The following is an 18,015-nucleotide window of genomic DNA, read 5'->3' as shown; positions in this document are numbered from 1 at the left end:
TGTGTCTTACTGAATGCATGGGTTAGTGACTAAACTGTGAATGTCTGTATTAGTCTGTCAGTTGGTATGTAAGCAGCTGCATGGGTTTGTGAATAGCTACATGAGTGTCTATATGGGATATTGATTGGTTGTCTGAGTAGCTGTATGGGTGCCCGAGTGTCTCTATGGGTGGGTGGGGGTGACTGTGCATAGATGTGTGAGTAGGTGATTCACTGGATGTATGGGTTCAAGAGTGCATCTGTGAAAGGCTTTATGGGTGGGTGAGTGTGTGTATGGGTGTGTTGGTGAGTGAATGGATGTCTCAGTGGTACATGTGTGAGTAACTACATATGTGAAAGGCAGTATATGTGAGTGTTGGAGTATATAAATGACTATATGTGAGAGTGATTGTGAGAGTGGCTGTATGGATGAGTGTGTGCTTGTGTCAGTGATTGTCGAAGAGAGTAAGTATGTGTTAGTATCTGTATGTGTAAGTGAAGTGGTGTGTGTATAACTGTATAGGGGAGTAAATGGGAGTGTGATTGATTCTTTACATGACTGAATAGGTGTGTAAGTAACTATGGGTGAGTGGTGGTGTGTGAGTGTCTGTATAGGTGTATGAGTGCATATGATAGTGCTGTATTGATAAGTGACTGCATGTATGAGTAACTGTATGTATGAATGAGTGGACGTGTGTAGACCTAGAAATCAGTGAGTGGGTATGTAGTAACTGGTATTGGTGTGTCAATGGTTTCGAAAATGGTTGTCTGCATTTTAGAGTGGGTGTATGAAAGGTTATATTAGGGTTCGAGGAGGTGCATCAGATTATTATGTGGATGATGTCATCAGTGATGTCACTGACCATGTCATGAATGATGTAATATGTGACTTCATCAGCAGTGCATTGCGGGGGAGCGACTTATAGTTAGCTCAACAAACTATAACGACCAAATTTCTCTTGTTTTGTACGAGTGAAATGTCCAACTAACTAGAATGTCCCTTAAACCTATGGTTTTTTTAAAGGCTAATTTCTAACCATAACCTCCCTGAAACCTATGTTTTTCCAGTGAGTATGTATGCAGGGATGTGTAATTCTTATTGCCCGACGCCCAGGACATATTGTTTGGGGTCAAGGGTAACAAGTTTTCATTTGTATTTTGTCCTTGGGACAAGTAGGCCCAATCCCCCTGCAGAACAAACCCTTTGGCTGCCAGTTTGCAGTACCATATTATGGATCAGGGAAGGGCACTGTCTGCAGTTAAGGTAAAATGTTTGTCCATATGTTAATGCTGTTCAAACTTGCATTCATGGTTCATTAATTAAAATTCTTTATTAGGGTGAGTGCTCTAAGTAAATGTTGTAAGCTCTGACTGCACTACTGACAGTGGTTCCAGTATAATAATGTGTACACAAGTTTTCAAAGTTTAGAAATATGAGGCTATGTATAATGCTCCCAGAATTCTCTCTGATTTGATGCAAATATTTGCAGAAGCTTGAAAGCAAGATTGATTATTTTTTTGCTTTAAAAATAGAATGTACATAAAAAATGAAAGCAGGTAAAAAAACATTTTGCTAAACTACTGTAAAATTTCAGGTGCCATTTCTTTGCAGCTACATTTAGTAATATGTGTTGATGCATGCTAGTATTTCCCAAAAATATTCATAATGGAAAATGAATGTAACCAGTTTCAATAAGCTTAAGGGAAACAAAAATAAACCAGCATTGGCAAAGCCAGTAGGTCTGAAATTGGTGGTCAGCTTTTTAGTTTTGTCAACGTATGACTTGTTTTGGCATGGTCTTTGTAAAACCTTATTGGTGTGTGAGCTGCGGGGCACTCACCATTATAACAAACATTGGCAAAAGCAATAATTGTTTTTTTGATCTCAAAAAGCACACACTGCAACAGTGGTTACTGACACTGAACAAAACTACTTTGTGTGCAGTTATTCTCCTTGTTAAAGAGCAGAATGCTGTCACTCACAGTGAAGCCAGCGATACAGAGAGAGAGAGAGAGAGAGAGAGTGAGACGAATTTTAATAAAGATAAAAGGTCACGGTCAACGTCTGACCAAATTAAGGACCTAATTATTTAAGAAAGTCTCAAAAGTGCACCCATGGCATATGTCCTTGCAGTAATATACAGCTATAAGGCGTTCATGAATTCCCAAGAATTTACAGAAGTAGGACAAGAAATAGAGCACATAGAACATATTTGTGAACTGCATAATAGCGTGAGCAAATATGCATGTGTAGATTTGTTAATGCGAAAATCTAAGTGTTTGCATGTTCACTTTCCCTCCAACCACTTTATTTCCAACTGTGGAAGAAGGTTTGTCTGCCATTTTCAGGAGTAAATTTCCAACATTTCTCAGTATGGGAACAGATAAGAGAAGAGTTGAAAATGCTAAAACATGCAAGTTTGCAGGTTTACATAGACTCAAAAGGGCATTTTAACCCTGGAACTATTGCTTACCACTACCTTCAGCCCCAGTATGTAGATCTGCGGCAACGTGGCAACATAAGGGGATTGCAAATATTCAAACACTATTATGGTATGAGCTCTGGCATAATCATAGAGGCTATATCAGAGCTCTTATATAATGAGATTGCTGCAATAGTTTATAGCTGCACTACATGGCACCAAAGGGGCAAGTGGATTTTGTTACAGGACAAGTAGATTTATGGAGCATTTTACCCCATGAACAAGTAGATATTTTAATAAATTCCCACCCCTGTGTATGTGTGTTGTGTGTGTGGTTTCAGTGTCAGAGGAGGTAGACCAGTCCTTTACTTTTCATTTTCTAGGTCCTCTTTCATTGCTTTTCTTGTTATTTTATTTTGGACTACCTATCCGCTTATTTCATCTCAGTGTGCCACATCCCAAACAGCCCCTGCTTCTAAATTTAGTGGCCATTTTAGAATGGTATTGTCTGTTTTGTATCATTGTTTTACTGTTACACAATGACCAACACTTCTCTCTTCTATATTGGTCATCCATGGTGGAATTTTAAAACAATGTTACACCGTGTCCATATTATTGCAGAACAACTGCACACTGATATTTTTAATATTATTATTTCTATAGCAAGCATAGCCTCGCCACTTTTAAATAGCAGATTTCTTTTTCTATTGCTTATACTTGTTGAATGTGTGTGTTTTTATGTGTATGGGTCTAAAGGTGAGTGCTAGAATGAGTCAGTGGAGTGTTAAGAGTGCATATCTGATTATTTATAGAGTACCAATACTCAATACTCAATAGCCAGACCTATTGGGATTGCTAATGCTTGTTTCCTGGTTTGGTTTCTTCTTCCCATTTCACCACTATTTCCCAATCCCCTTTCCTCCTTAACGTTATTTTTTAGTTATTCCTCTCGTTTCAGTGTCTGAATTGACTCTTCTTTTTAATATTTTTATGTTTTCAGAGCTCATTAGCTTTAAAAAGAGGCGAGTGGCAGCTTTTCGTAAGAACCTAATTGAAATGTCAGAACTGGAAATCAAGCATGCCAAAGTAAGTGCTTTTTAATCAATTTTAAAATCAGCGAGAATTCATTTACATGCTTCCCAGCCAGCATACCCAAACTTAAAAATATTATTTGTTCTAGAACAAAAAAAATTTTGTACTGTTTACATCAATAATGTGGTGGCCTTTTATTGGCGCTGCAAAGAAAATCAATTATGGTCGGGTGCATTAGGTAATTCTATGCTACTGCTTACGCGCAATGCAGCATCTTTATTTTTATGCTCCACTGAAATGATAAAATGAATGGTAACTGTTGGAATGGCCCTTTCGGCCTGGTCACCCCCAAACTTTTTGCCTTCCTACTTCCCTTTTTGCTGAATTCATTTTTGTTGGCTTTAGGACTCTGGGCACTTTATGACTGCTGACCAGTGCTAAAGTGCATGTGCTGTCTGCTTAAACCATGGTAACATTGGCTTATCCACAATTGGCATATTTAATTTACTTAAGTCCCTATTAAAGTGCACTACATGTGCCTAGGGTCTGTAAATTAAATGCTACTGAGGGCACGCAGTACTAATTGTGCTACCCACATAAGCAGCTCCATAAACTTGTTTCAGGTCTGCCATTGCAGAGCCTGTGTGCAGTTTTCAACTGCCGTATCGACCTGGCAAGTTAACCCTCTTGCCAGGCACATACTTTCCTTTTTAATAAATATGTCACCTCTAAAGAAGGTCCTGAACAACCCAAGGCAGGGGGAAGTGTATTATATTTTTTTGGGGGAGTTTTGTATAGCGTGAACAAGACCCAAAATGGGGTATCAGAGCACTTCACAGGAATGAGTAAATAAATTCAAGACCGCTTAGTAGGGTCTTAACAGATATAGATTAGGCATATATGAATAATGGGTAAGTACAATTTGATAAAAACATGCTAAGTAGACATAGGTACTTCAGTTCAGTGCATTAGGGCAAGTTTAAGTACAAACAAATCATATTTGGCAAGGCAGTCCTCCCAAGGAATCATAGAGATGAGCTTAGAATAGCAGAATAGGTAAGCAGGGATGTAATCGAAGGTAGAACTTCCTCAGGAAACAGATTTAGTGATCGAAGAAGTGGGGATAGTCACTCTAAAAGAGGGGAAAGTCGAAAAGATATCTGTTGAAGATTAATGAGCCATGGTGGGTGAGGGATGCTGAGGATTGAAGAGAAACATTTGCTTATCAGAAAGGTTTTAGCTTCCGTTTTGAATATTGTCGTTGAAGAGATTCTTCTGATGCTCGGGGGAGAGAGTTTCGTATTCTTGATGCAGCTCTGGAGAATGCTCTATCATATGTTTTTTTCTTGCTGAAGCAAGGTGGTTTTGGTAGCAGATTGTCGGAGCTCCTAGTGAGTTTGTTTCCTCCCGATGACGTAAGTTTCTGGGCTAGGTATTGAGGTTTTTTGGAGTGTAAGGCTTTGTTTGATGCAGGCCATCCTTGGATGTATTCTCGCTTCGTAGGGCAGCCAGTTGAGTGCCTTCGGATGTGGCGAGATGTGGTCAAATTTTCTAGAACCTCTTGCGGCTACGTGGAGGCAAGCTTCTAATGGGGCTATTGTGATCTTAGGGAGACCCGATAGCGTTGTACATCTGTATTCCAGCCTTGAGATGACGAACGCCTGAACTGCAGTTTGAGGTCCGGGTTCTCGATGAATGGTTTCATTTTTCTGAGAAAGCTGATGTGAAAGCTGGCATTTTTAGCTAGCATATTGATGTGTTTGCATATTTGGGTTCTTATCCAGCGTGATTCCAAGTGATTTGGTGGAGTCCACTAGGATCGAGGTACAGTTTAGAGCAGTGATCATCTTGGTCCAATCCTATACCACCGAAGAGTTTTTTTGGGGGGAAATTAGAAGAAATTCAGTTTTTTGTGAGTTTAGTTTAAGGTAGTTGGTGGTTAGCCAGTGGACGGTCTTTTCAAGAGCTTGATTCATCAAGTTGATCTCTTCAAGAGAGGTGACCTTGATGTACAACTGTGTCTCAAATGCGTACATATGGAAGGAGATATTCGCCTGCTGTAATAAATCAGTTAGGGGTTCGACATAGAGGTTGAATAGCGCAGGGGATAAAGTAGAGCCTTGTGTTACTCCTAGATTATGAGATAGAGGAGATATATTTTTGTTCACCATAAACCTTTCGTCCTGTTTTCAAAGAAGGATTTGAACCATTGAAGGACTGTGCCCAATGGCCTAATCCTGTTTTCTAGCCTCTACAGTATTTTGCCGAGGCTAACAGTTTCGAAGGCAGACGAGAGGTCGAGCAGCACAAGCAGACAAGTTTCATTACGGTTGAGAGCGAGTAGGGAATCGCCTACAATATGTAGAATTGCCGTTTTGGTGTTGTGCCCAGGTCAGAATCCTGATTGGCAGTCTTCCAGAAGCTTGAAATTTGTGCTGTGTTCGTTTAATTGTTGTTGAACACATTTTTCCAAAACCTTGGCTTGCATGGGAATATTGGTTATTGGTCGGAAGTTATTGATGAGGGGTTAGCTGAAGGTTGTTTTAAGATGGGGTGGCTTGACCAATTTTTAGGCAATCCGGGATGGAGCCTTACGAGAGCCAAGCATTGATGATTTTGGTCCAGAGAGGAGTGATGATGTGGTGGATTGGAGATAGGCATTTAGAGGAGAGACGGTCATTGAAGTGGTTATTGGGTTTGATAGTCGATAAGTTTTTGTAATATCATCGAGATCGTGAGGCTTGAAGGATGACCATAGAGTGTTATTTTTGGGCAATGGCAGAGTAGGTTGGATTAGATAATTGGCTTTAGGGTTCTTTGAGGATTACCTTGTTGTTGTCCAGATTGAAGCTAAATTGATTGCCAGTTCAGCAGGAGTAGGAGGGAGGCCTTGTGCAGCTGGTCAAAGATTTGTCAGAATGGCAAAGGAGGGGGAGTAATTAGAGCAGAACAGGTCTTATATCTTGTCTACATTAACTTTCAAGGAATTATGAGACAACAAGGATGTTACATACATTTGTGGAAGTCTACACAGAGGTTTGACACCATATTGTCGATAGAAATAAGCACTTGGGTGTCATCACTGTTGTTCATATATTTAACCCTCTTTGGTTGCATGATCTGGGCTATATGGTGGATATAGAAGTTAAGGAGTGGAGTCGACAAGGAGCCCAATAAATGCCCTGCAGCAAGACCTTAAATTTTAGAACGAAATGGGGGAATGTGAACAGCCTGGCATCTGCTCTCCAAATATGACCGATCTCATTGAAGGGCTGAGTCCTGAATGCCTTCCTCAGCCAGCTTTAATAGCTATTTTATTCATGTGATACTTTATCAAAAGAGGTAGATAGATCGAGCAGTGCCAAGGCCACCAAGTGGCCAATGTCTGCTGACATTTGAAGGTTGTCCGGGATAGATACCAAAGCAGTTTTCGTCACATGCACATGGTGAAATCCTGATTGTAACGGGTCTAAGATGTTGTGCTGGGCTATAAACCATGAAATCAGTCTATTGATGAACATCTCAAAAATTTGTACACCAAAAGGCAGCAGTGATGCAGGGTGAAAATTGCTTAAGGTGGCAGGGTCAACATTGGCCTTCAACACTGTCACAACCAATACATTTTTCCACTCGTCTGGCACAGTCACATTCGAGATAGCTATATTTGATGTGTTCAGGGAGAATTTGCCAAGCAGGCACTTTACAAACTGCTGGAGCCCAGGGGTGACCCGGATGAGACTGAGCTTGCGGAATCCATTTACACTTCATGGGCTAACTGTTCAAATTTGGACAGCATATTTATCTCTGCTTCGTAAGATATACAAGACACTGCATCGGAATCAGTCGTAGTGACTACAAAACAGGAGCTTTTAGGCAGGGCTTTCAAACAGTCACAGATCTTAGCTCAAGAAGTTGGAGAATTTGTCGCACAGTTGGTGTGTATGCTCAAAGGTCTGGCTAGTGCATGAGATAGAGGACGTGGAACCTACCACTGAGAAAGTCTCTGTGGGAGTGTTAATTGGCTCCCATTGCGTTGGCAGTTTGTTCCAACTTCTTGTAAATGTTTAATACCAACTTAAGTTCTGCTCTAGCAATGTCAGTATTGTTGGTTCGCCAAATCCTTTCTAGCTTTTTCCTGCCGATTTTGGCTTATTTCAGTAATTCATTATGAGGGGCAGATGGACATGCCGCTTGTTGTGGGGGGAAGTGTATGAAGAGGGAGCTCAGTTTCCAGAGTGGAAGTGACCCATTTAAGGTAGTTATTGTAGTCCATGTTCCTCAGACCATGTCAATTTAGAATTCCAAAGTTCTTAAGATCATCTTATAATTTCACCAATGCGCACATACTAGTGTAGCCCTTCTACTAACGACCTTCTAGCCTCGCTCCTCCTTAGACCACTTAATCCTAAAATGTATTGGAAAATGGTCAGACCAGACGAGGGGAACAATATCCGCACATATCACTAGGTCCTCAGCCGAAAATGAAATCAAGCATGTGACACTCCTGGAGTGTGGTAGTGGAGACCATTGAAGGGGTTCTCATGCAGCTACTGTGCTGATTAGATCTGCGGCCTGCGCATTATTCTGAAACCCCACCCATACATTAAAATCATCCAGTGGGGGAAAAGGCGGCATATGTAACTAATGGGGGGGGGGGGGGGAGGGGGGGGAGTCTTCAAGTCCATTTGTGAAATAGGTGAATACTCCGTTGGGGAGACTCCGTTCATAAGGTAATTTCGGAGCTTCAGGTGCTTGAATGTGTTCTCTTCTCCAGAGAGCATAATGTAAGATATCCAGGAAGTGGGCCACATTCTAAGTAACAACTGTATCAGGCTGGCGATTATCAAGCTTCTCTAATGAAAGGAATCGTGTATAGGTCCTTCCTTTCAAGCATCACTTGCATTTCTTGCAGCCTTTTCATGTTGAACAATGGGATCCACTGCTATGTGACTAATCATAACCCAGCCCAATTATTTTATCATTAGCCCGAAGATAGTAGAGGTGGATACCCAAAGCCAACATTTTACTTAAATCTCTTTTCCACCTGCCCTATCTGCAGCCCAATTGTGAGAATGTGGAAGATCTAGGAAAGTGAAGGAAATGACCCGATTAGGGCCACCCGGGTCACTCGGGACCACCTCTCCGCCTTCTACACAAATGAAGAGTCTGTCAGACAGTAGAGAATACAAACAAAGTTATTTATTAGTATGTGCTTGAGCGTAGTCCGGTCTGATCAGCCTCCTCAGATTGCTGCAGAGTGACTGACCTTAGACAACATGGCGAAGCATAAAGTACATTTCAATACTCCTGAAGTCCGGCCCAGACAGGAATTTTCCAGTCTGGGAGCTGGTGAACAAAGGAGGTACAGAAGTATAAGCTACAATCCTGGGACCGGGCACTCATCTTGCATTCAAGGTTACTTTGCCCGTGCCCGTCTCACTGAGAGTGGGAGCAGGCCTATCTACTGGGAAAGGTATGCATTGACAGAACAATCTATTCATTAGTGCAGCGAAGCTCAAACTTGGAGGAAAAGAGAAACCATCAAGGCTGCTTTCTGCTGAAGCAGACAGTATGTGGCAGAAGCTTGGTTTCGATCATGGCACAAAATGGTGGCTGAATACAAAATGGTGCCGCAAATGCTAACTTAAACTGCAGAATGTTAGGAGTCGACCAGATGCATTTCCAGTCCTGCAGACCCTCCTTTTAGCATTTGCTAACAATTTTGTCTAGTGTTAGGAAACAAAGAACTTCTTGCAAATTAGGAAGACTACTTTTAAATGCTCATACACAGATTATCAATATTCAAAAATACCTTCATCTATTGACTTTAGGTCTTGGACAGCATGCATCATCATAGCTGTAGGCTTAGTATCATGTATTGGGGTCTTTGGTGTGGGTGTCAATTTGCCAACACAGTTAGCACAACAAGCAGGTAGGCAAAGTACGCATAGGCAACTGTGAAAATGATGCCCGCAACTGCTACAAAAAAGATACGGATCTTCCACCTCCAGGATGTTAGTAGACCCCAGAGCCAACCAGAAAGAGCCCAAGTACCATTCTCTTGGTGGATGTCAGATGCAAGCCTATTCAACTTCTGTATAGCAGCATATACATTAGGGGCGTGGTCCGGTATGTACACGCAGCAACTGCTGGCAATGATGCGACAGGCCCCTCCCCGGTCAGCAAGGATGATGTCTAACACCATCCAGTTCTGTAGAGCAACAAGCCTCGTTGCCTGGAGCTCAGCTGTGATATTGGTCAAAATTCCTGCTGTAGAATTAATGACCCCCATTCTACAACTCTGGTGAGCCGATGAATATTAAGGCTATTACACATCGGGCCCCGAATGGGTATAATACCCTTCATAGCGTCCGTGAACTGCTGCAGAGTAGTGTCTGTCTGATATATATCTTCTGTATCCATGACCCTTCTAATCTGGAACAGATGGGCACTCCTACGCTGTAATTGAGGAGTCTTATGATAATTGAGAGGTGTTATGTACACTGGGGGAAGGAGGAAAGAGAGGTAACATACACCTGACCATCCCCTAGGAAGCCAAACATAAGCTTGAGTTACACAAACAAAGTAGATATTATGCTGTGTGAGCAAAGGCGTGCTACTACTCGTGCTCAACGTATATGTATAGTTGCAATTACTCTCACCCACTTTCACCTTCCCAAACCCTTGAACACAAAAACAGCTGTTGTGTTGACTACTGACACCGGCATTGCCTCTTTTTGAGTAATATTGCACATTTGAAAAGAGTGAAAGTATTCAGTGACATTGAACCCCTGAAAATCCAACATTTCATTTTGAAGCCATGTTACATTTTTCTCTCTCATATACATTCATGCAAGCTGTCGGGGACAATGTATCAGGGGTTCCTTGTTCTCCCGGGGTAAATTCTTGCTGGACGTATATATTCCAACACTGTGTGATAATCAGCAGATGTCATATTCATAGTACAAGAATGATAATGAACAATTCAAACCAACCCTCCCAACTTCCAAGATAAGACCAGGGCAATGATAACAGGCTATCACTCTTATGTGTAACTGAAGGAGCAGTCCACATATCCACCAATTTGTGACGTTTGATGTATCATGGGCTTGGTGGAGTGTTTGCAAAAATATTATCTACATATGTCTTTCTGTGTTCACCTTTGAATGGCCAAAGTAACAAACTTGTTTGGGGGAGGGGGTGGGGGGGGGAGGTGAACAGGCGTTGTACCAATCAGAGAATGCACAGGATATTTCTCTTCAAGGAACCCAAGTACTGCTATCAGGAAAATCAGAACAATCACCACGAAAACTATTTTACTCTGTGGACCAACTGGATCAACCAGATTAATTACGCCCAAAACATGGTGCTGCAAATGGCTGTTCCTCCTCAACAATAGGGTGACCAAACGGATACATTATAACCAGAGGAAAGGAAATGCAATGAAGCCGATGACAAGAAAACAAGAAGGGGCAAATGTTCTTGGTGTCCGTCTGAGCGTCACTGGTAGACTCCTACTGTTCATTAACATTGGCGCTGTTGGGCACCGGCGGTGGAGCTAGGCGATTCCAGCTCTTCTGAAGAAATCCCACGTTGCTCAGGATGAGGTACTCCCTTCCAGGGGAGTATGCTGTCTTTATCCTGTCCAATGTCTGAACAATGCACCAATTCCGCCTCTCCCTGTTCTACTACAGTCTAACTTATCGAGTCCGTCCCTGCTAATCTGACTTTTCCTTTGGTGCACTGTTCCTCCGTCGGGCGCAGATTGTACCTAGCTACTCCAGGCACAGAAGGGTCTGGAAAAAGGAGTTCCGACACGGAGGGTCAATGGGCTGGGACTCCAGCACAGATGGGCCAACAGAGCAGGGATTCTGAATAGCTCGGACGTCAGGGGGGCACTGCTGCATTCAACATTGAATCATTCTCTTCCTCCGTTTGAGTTCACGTTAGCTGGGCATCCGAGAAGGGGACAAAACGGGGCATCTGTTCCCCCTCCGAGTCCCGATGCCATTAGGAGCCCGTTGATCGTAAGGCAGGGGTAGAGGCACTCGGCGGCAATGATTGGTATGAATCCAGTTCTTTTGGCCGGGGACCTTAACAGTGGTGCGGGTGGGAAAGAGCTCTTGCATGGGCCCCTTCCACCGCGGCTCCAAACTTCCTTTCCCCCCTACACACGTCATCAGTAGTTGCCTTGTGGGCACTTCACTTTATTATGGCCAACTTCTTAGGAAGTGTCAAAGCAGACAGAAGCCCATGTATAAGAGGACCATGCTGGATGCATGTCCCATGGGAAGTAAGGAACATCTCTCTGCTTAGAGCTACCCAAAATGATGGGCAACCCTGAAGGCGTACTGGCTGTCAGTATAAATATTAACAACCAGTCCTTTGCTCAATTCACTAGCTCGAATAAGGGTGACTAAGTCAGCTGCCTGAGAGGACTGATGGGGAACTCGTGACGTCTCAACTACCGTATGCAGTGTAGTAAGTGCATATGCTAAAGTGGTGGTACTATTCGGTAATTTGAAACGAGCCATCGACATAGAGTTCCCCTTGGGGGTCTGATAAGGGAACATCAGTCAGATCTACCCGTCCCTTCGTCTCCTCCTCTGTTAAAAAAATGCAATCATGTATATCAATTTTCTCACTCTCGGAAGAGAGTGGTAGCATCGTGGCTGGATTTAGAGTGGCACACCTTTTAATCATAACCTGTGGTGCAAAAAAGGTCAATTCGTAATCGGTCAGACGTGCACTGGTGAGGTGCTGTGTCTTGGTTTTATTCAAAAGTGTATCCACAGCATAGGGTACCATGACTGTGAGATCAATATCAAGTACGAGCCCTGCCGATTGCCTTATAGAGATGACCACTGCCGCAACCGCTCTTAGACAGCTCGGGAGGGCTCTTGCGACAGGGTCAAGAAGAGCAGAAAAATAAGCACACGCCCGTTGCTTACCTCCAAAGGCATATGTTAAGACGGAAAGCGCACAACCAGCCGTCTCGTGTACATACAGCACGAACGGCTTCAGGTAGTCATGCATACCAAGCTCAGGTGCAGAGCAAAGCGCTACTTTTAATAGCTCAAAAGACTACTGACATTCAGACGTCCAAGGAAAGGGTTCATGCACGTCTTTAGTGGTTAGTGCGGGCAAGGGCTTTGTTAGATCCAAGAACAGTCAGATCCAAGGGTTTCACCGTTCAGGACCCCCACCGGGATGACCACTGGCCGAGGCACCGCCCAGTCACAGACTGGACAGCTGCGAGTACCAGACTCTCTTGTGCAGGGATCCCCGGTCCGCCCGTCCGACCCGACGTGGCCCCGTCCTCCTCACCCGTCCGCAGGAAAGGAAGGGTCACTCACCCGATAGGGTCCCTGTTCGGGCACCAAACTGAAGGGAGTGACCGGATTAGGGCCACCCAGGTCACTTGCGACCACCTCTCAGCCTTCCACACAAATGAAGAGTTGGTCAGACAGTAGAAAAAACAAACCAAAGTTATTTGTTAGTATGCGCTGGAGCGGAGTATGACCAGCCTCATCAGATTGCTGCAAAGTAACTGACTTTAGACAATATGGCAAAGTATAAAGTACATTTCCAATACCACTGAACACCCGCCCAGACAGGAATTTTCCAGTCTGAGAGCTGGTGAACAAAGGAGGTTCAGAAGGATGAGCTACAATCCTGAGATCGGGCACACATTATCTTACATTCAAGGTTACTCTGCCCCTGCCCGTCTCTCTGAGAATGGGAGCAGGCCTATCTACTGGGAAAGGTATGCATAGAACAATCTATTCATTAGTGCAGCGAAGCTCAACTTTGGAGGAAAAGATAAGCAATCAAGGCTGCTTTCTGCAGAGGCAGACAGTATGTGGCAGAAGCTTAGATTCGATCATGGCACAAAATGGCGGCTGAATACAAAATAGTGACGCAAATGCTAACTTAAAACACACAGTGCTAGAAGGAGTCACCCAGACGCATTTCCAGTCCAACAAAAGCCCAATATATTCACTAATCCTAGAGGCCCCTACATGGCCTCACTTAATTTATCAGACCTCTTCCACATACATCAGACCAAATACATATGCCTCACGAGTGGATACCGTCTACCCAGAGATTGGCTCAATGCTCAGCTGTTTGTTTCTGAGGCTCTAGCCTTTGCACACATCGAGCCTGCTCTTCCTAGCAAATGCTGATAAGTCCTAATCAGAGCACAGTACAGATGTTAAGAGCTGCAATTCTGCCCTTGAGCACTATTAACCCCTTCCATGCTCATGACGGAACGGTTCCGTCATGAGCCACGGTTGAGCTGTGCTCATGACGGAACCGTTCCGTCATGAGCCCGCCCGCGCTCGAACCCTTCAGCACCGCGGCGGAATTCGCCCAGCGCTGAAGGGGTTAAAGGACATCATCATGCTTGTTGTGTTGTCTGGCTGGAAAAGGAGATGGGGAAGACCATTACAAGGCTTACCTTGTGGCCACTGAGGCCTGTCAGAAAAGGCTAGGGGAGTTCTTTCACACAACATGTGAATCCATCCAGATGTTTTGCATGGCTCATGCATCTGTTCCCTTTTAATCAGGTGTGCTATAGTCCTTTACCTCATTCTGTTCCTTGCACACACTGATATATTAAACTGTTGGAATTGTACAGCCTGAAGCTTCTGTCATAGAAAAGCCTTTTTCTTGGTGGCCTTAACTTTATCCAAGAGCATTAGTGCCCAGTAAGCCATGCGAGTCTGAGAATGCTTTATGATGGTTTGAGGGGTCAAGGTGCTCTTGTGAATTTATCTAACCTGTGTCCCAAAGATGTTATTAGAATTCAAATAAAGAAATTGGTATGAAATTCTTGCTGTGTCCCTATGGCTCTTCCACTGTGAAGGCACCTCATGCACTCTTGACAACGGATGCATTTTTTCCTTCTACCTTGATGGAACCAAGCCCTCATGTTCCCATGACCTACTATGACTTTCGTTGGTAATGATGATGGCCAGAGAGGCTGCTAAGGATGCTGATTAATGTATTCCTGTATCACCAATTGCTACAATCTGCATGGGCTCAATCCCTAATCAGTGTGCAAGCACGTTCCACAAGCACTAAAGTGATGTTGGTGGGATTCTGGAGGCATGTATCTGTTGAAGTGCTACCAGTTCGTATTCTGCTGACCCTGTTCTCTTGTGACTTCCTGCCACAGTGATGTTAAATGTAGCAAGGATGTTTTATGCAGCCTTTTTGCTTAGGTCCATGCTGCAAACTTTGCTACCATCTCCCCCTGTGTTTAATTCTCAATTATCGTGGATTCTGCCTACAAAATTTGGAATGGAAGTTAGGGTGTAGTGGCATAAAGTGACCTTTGTGGTACATCAGTTGCTCTTAGTTGCTAAGATCATTCCCATTGTTGGTATCTTCGTGCCAACACTTCATCCGAGACACACAATGATTGGCTCCTGTTTTCAAAAAAGATTATGGTGCACATACATGCAGAGATGGGGATTAGCATCCATAAAATGTGATGCACTTGCATGTGCTGCAATTGCATGTATAAGCCTCTTTTAAAGCATTTTTGGGATCCCCTCGAAATTTTGAGTGGGGATATATAGAATAAGTCACCATAGATGGGCGAAAATTGTTTTATTGCTCGAATGTATAGCTCCTGAATTGAGAGCTCCTAATACCCAAACTTTAGACTCGTTTTGGATGTATATACGCTTCAAAAGGGGTTTCTGCTTACAGTTTGTAGTGGAAGTCTTCTTCCTTTTGGAATAGATGTCATTGCATAAATATTGACTATATGGAATTGCTCAATCAAATCTACTCCAGTTGATGATTCTGTGTGCATGACCCACCTGATTGATACTTTGATTTCATCTTCTGGGAAAGCAAAACTTCTGTTGGTGAAACAAGAATGTGTTCCATTCCAAGTGAATATAGATAGCTCTTGTGGATTTTTTGTGTGAGATAGGCTGCCCACTGATTTCCAAGAATCACTTCTATTCTGGTAATTATTGGGCTTGTCTTCCGCTTAAGAAATCTGAATGTAAGATTAGGTCTTGCAGTCATTGAGGATGGGGCTTATTTCTGTAAAAAGGAAAAGCTAAACATCCTATCATTTTTGGCATCACTCATTGGGACTGGAGGGGTGCTAGTGTCATTGTTTGCTAACGAGTACAGGAGCTCCGCAGCTTCTTTTTCTGCCCTCCTTAGCTATAATATCTTCCACTTGTCAGCACCAGAGTCCTCGAGACTGCCCATCTCCCGCTTCACTTACTGATGGCACCAGGAGTTACTCTGCAGTGGGAGACCATCTCTGAAATCAACTCAAAGGCTTCAATCGTTGATTCTGGACCTCCTGCTGGACGCTGACCGCAGGCACTTGGAGGCTGAGTTCACGCAAGAGGGCACTTGGATGCTTGGGGTATAGGGGTGTTGGGAGAGAAAGCTATTGGTGTAGCTCATAAACAATAAAACCCATAGTCCATGACATCTTGAGGCATGTTGAGTGTGATCTAAATCTGCATAATCTGCAAGTCTACATTTCAACAATGCCTGTGTCAAATCAATTAATAAAGCAACAATACTTTCAATTCTGCATCTTTTCTTTCCCCCCTACCTGAGAATTTCAAATTAAATCCCTCTCAAAAGTGCAGCTCTGCCTGTTCATTACAACCATCATTTCTTCCCCTAGATTCTGTACAAATTAGCCAGTTCTAAAAATCCAAAATGCCTGTGCTCAAATCAGTCTAATCTCGACTTCCTAAGGGCCTTGTAACAAAGTGTCCAAAGCTTTTTGTAAATGACTTTCTCACAGTTCTCAAAATGTTGTTTATACTGATTAAGAATTTTTATGTTTTCAGCATCTGGCTACTGAGAGCTTAAGCTGTCGCCTGCAAACGTTTAAGAGATCCGTACAATTCCATGATATTTTGCAGATGTTTACATTGCCATTTATTTTACATGATGTTGGTAATATGGGTGGATAAAGTAGTTCCCATAGTGATTTTCTTCTTAACAATTTCACATACATGGAATGATGGTGTCAGCATGTGATTACTGCGTGTATTACATGTTACATTCCTTTTGAAGACCCTGTAACATCAATACAATGCAAGCCAGGTGCGTTTACTTTATTAATGCTTGTTCATTTTTGTAGAATTGGTTTTTAACATGTTCTGATGTACTATATGTCAGGTGCCTAAAGTGTGCTTAATAAATAATAGAAGTATGGTCCTTCCACTCTTATTCTGTTCAGTTGCCTCCTTTTGCACACAGCACACTAATTAATCTTTTTTTTATCTTTCAGAATAATGTGTCTTTGTTGCAAAGCTGCATAGATTTGTTCAAAAACAACTAAAGCAAGTTTTGTTACACGCATGTATGGTGAGGATGAGCGTGAAAAGCAATCCAAAAATGCACTTCATAGTATGGTGGTGGACATGCTAAGCTTAAGGGGTGGGGGGTGGGGGGGTTTCAATGCAGCTATTTCGACAGTATGTGGGAGAGAACATGATTAATCTATCTCATCACATTATACTTTTGTACTAAACACATATAATGTAATGCTTTTGTTTCCGAATTTAATATAAATGGTTGTCAAAATGTCTAAAGATTATATAAAGGTTTTTTTGACAAGAGTCCCCTTTTGTACAGTCATTAATGTGCTTCATTTATTTGTGTGAATAAGACTTGTTTAAGTTTCATACTTTTTTATTTTGTTAGGATCTTGCACCAGTAATAATGACAGTTTTTCCAAAACGTTTTGAATTTTAAAGCACAAGAAACCTATATACCCAAATGTGGTTCAATAAAGGAGTAGGTGAAAACAGGCTAACAGAACTTGTGTATTTTGCATTTCCCAATGGTTACAGTACAGTTTCTGTACACGTGTTGAAATGTCAATTCAGAACATACTAGGCTTTAGCTGAAACATATCTCAAATCATGTCTTTATTCTGCAAATTAGAGCACATATTTCATGGAAGCAGTTCTTCTGGGGAAGACTACAATGAACTTAACTGTTTCCATATATTGAAGTCCTTTCTAACGTCACGTTTGTTCTGATCTTAACCGTCCAACTATTCAGCTACTGCCCATTCAACTACATTCCTATGTGCTCTATTTACAGTGAGTCCTAAATCGTGCAGTCAGTACAATGTGACACACTGCCAGGCTAGAACCAAAAAAACGAGAACTACAAACTTGCATCTTGCCTTCCTCTTCCTAGGCTTCTGGCATGACTTTAGACCCAATGATCTAGGCACTGTTGCACAATATCTCCCCCTACTCTCCTCAGTTGGTTCACCATTCCTCTGCATCCCACAATCACTCTACAGAACCGTACAACGTGTGTAAGATTTTCTTCACGATTACAACACCTAGCGCATGTGTCATCTCTGAGATGTTATTTCTTGTGGAGGAGCATCTGGGTCATATGGTTTATATGCAGAAATTTAAACGGAGCAAGCATGAATGTATCATTGCCTGATACAGTGTTGACCCACATTCAGGTCCCCCATACTCCAAATCAAAGCCCTAACACACTCTTCTATTTTGCCTTACACCACAACAGTGTGCCTAGAGCTGGCTGCCTGCTATGTG

At 42.7% G+C, this 18,015-nt stretch overlaps 1 protein-coding gene across 1 annotated transcript in view; it reads left to right on the top strand.

Annotated features, from left to right (window-relative positions):
- The window catches only part of SNX5 (sorting nexin 5), a 317,483-nt gene extending 300,431 nt beyond the window's left edge, over positions 1-17,052 (top strand). Inside the window, exons 13-14 of the mRNA XM_085611758.1 lie at positions 3,402-3,487; positions 16,722-17,052. Coding sequence (XP_085467884.1) covers positions 3,402-3,487; positions 16,722-16,772 — 137 coding nt within the window. The 3' untranslated portion in view covers positions 16,773-17,052. The remainder of the gene's footprint in view (positions 1-3,401; positions 3,488-16,721) is intronic.
- The last annotated feature ends 963 nt before the right edge of the window (positions 17,053-18,015 follow it).

The sequence above is a fragment of the Triturus cristatus genome, chromosome 6, assembly GCF_964204655.1.
Source record: "Triturus cristatus chromosome 6, aTriCri1.1, whole genome shotgun sequence".
Lineage (NCBI taxonomy): Eukaryota > Metazoa > Chordata > Amphibia > Caudata > Salamandridae > Triturus > Triturus cristatus.
The sequence above is the reverse complement of the archived record's forward strand: the minus strand, read 5'-3'. Positions and strand labels throughout refer to the sequence as shown.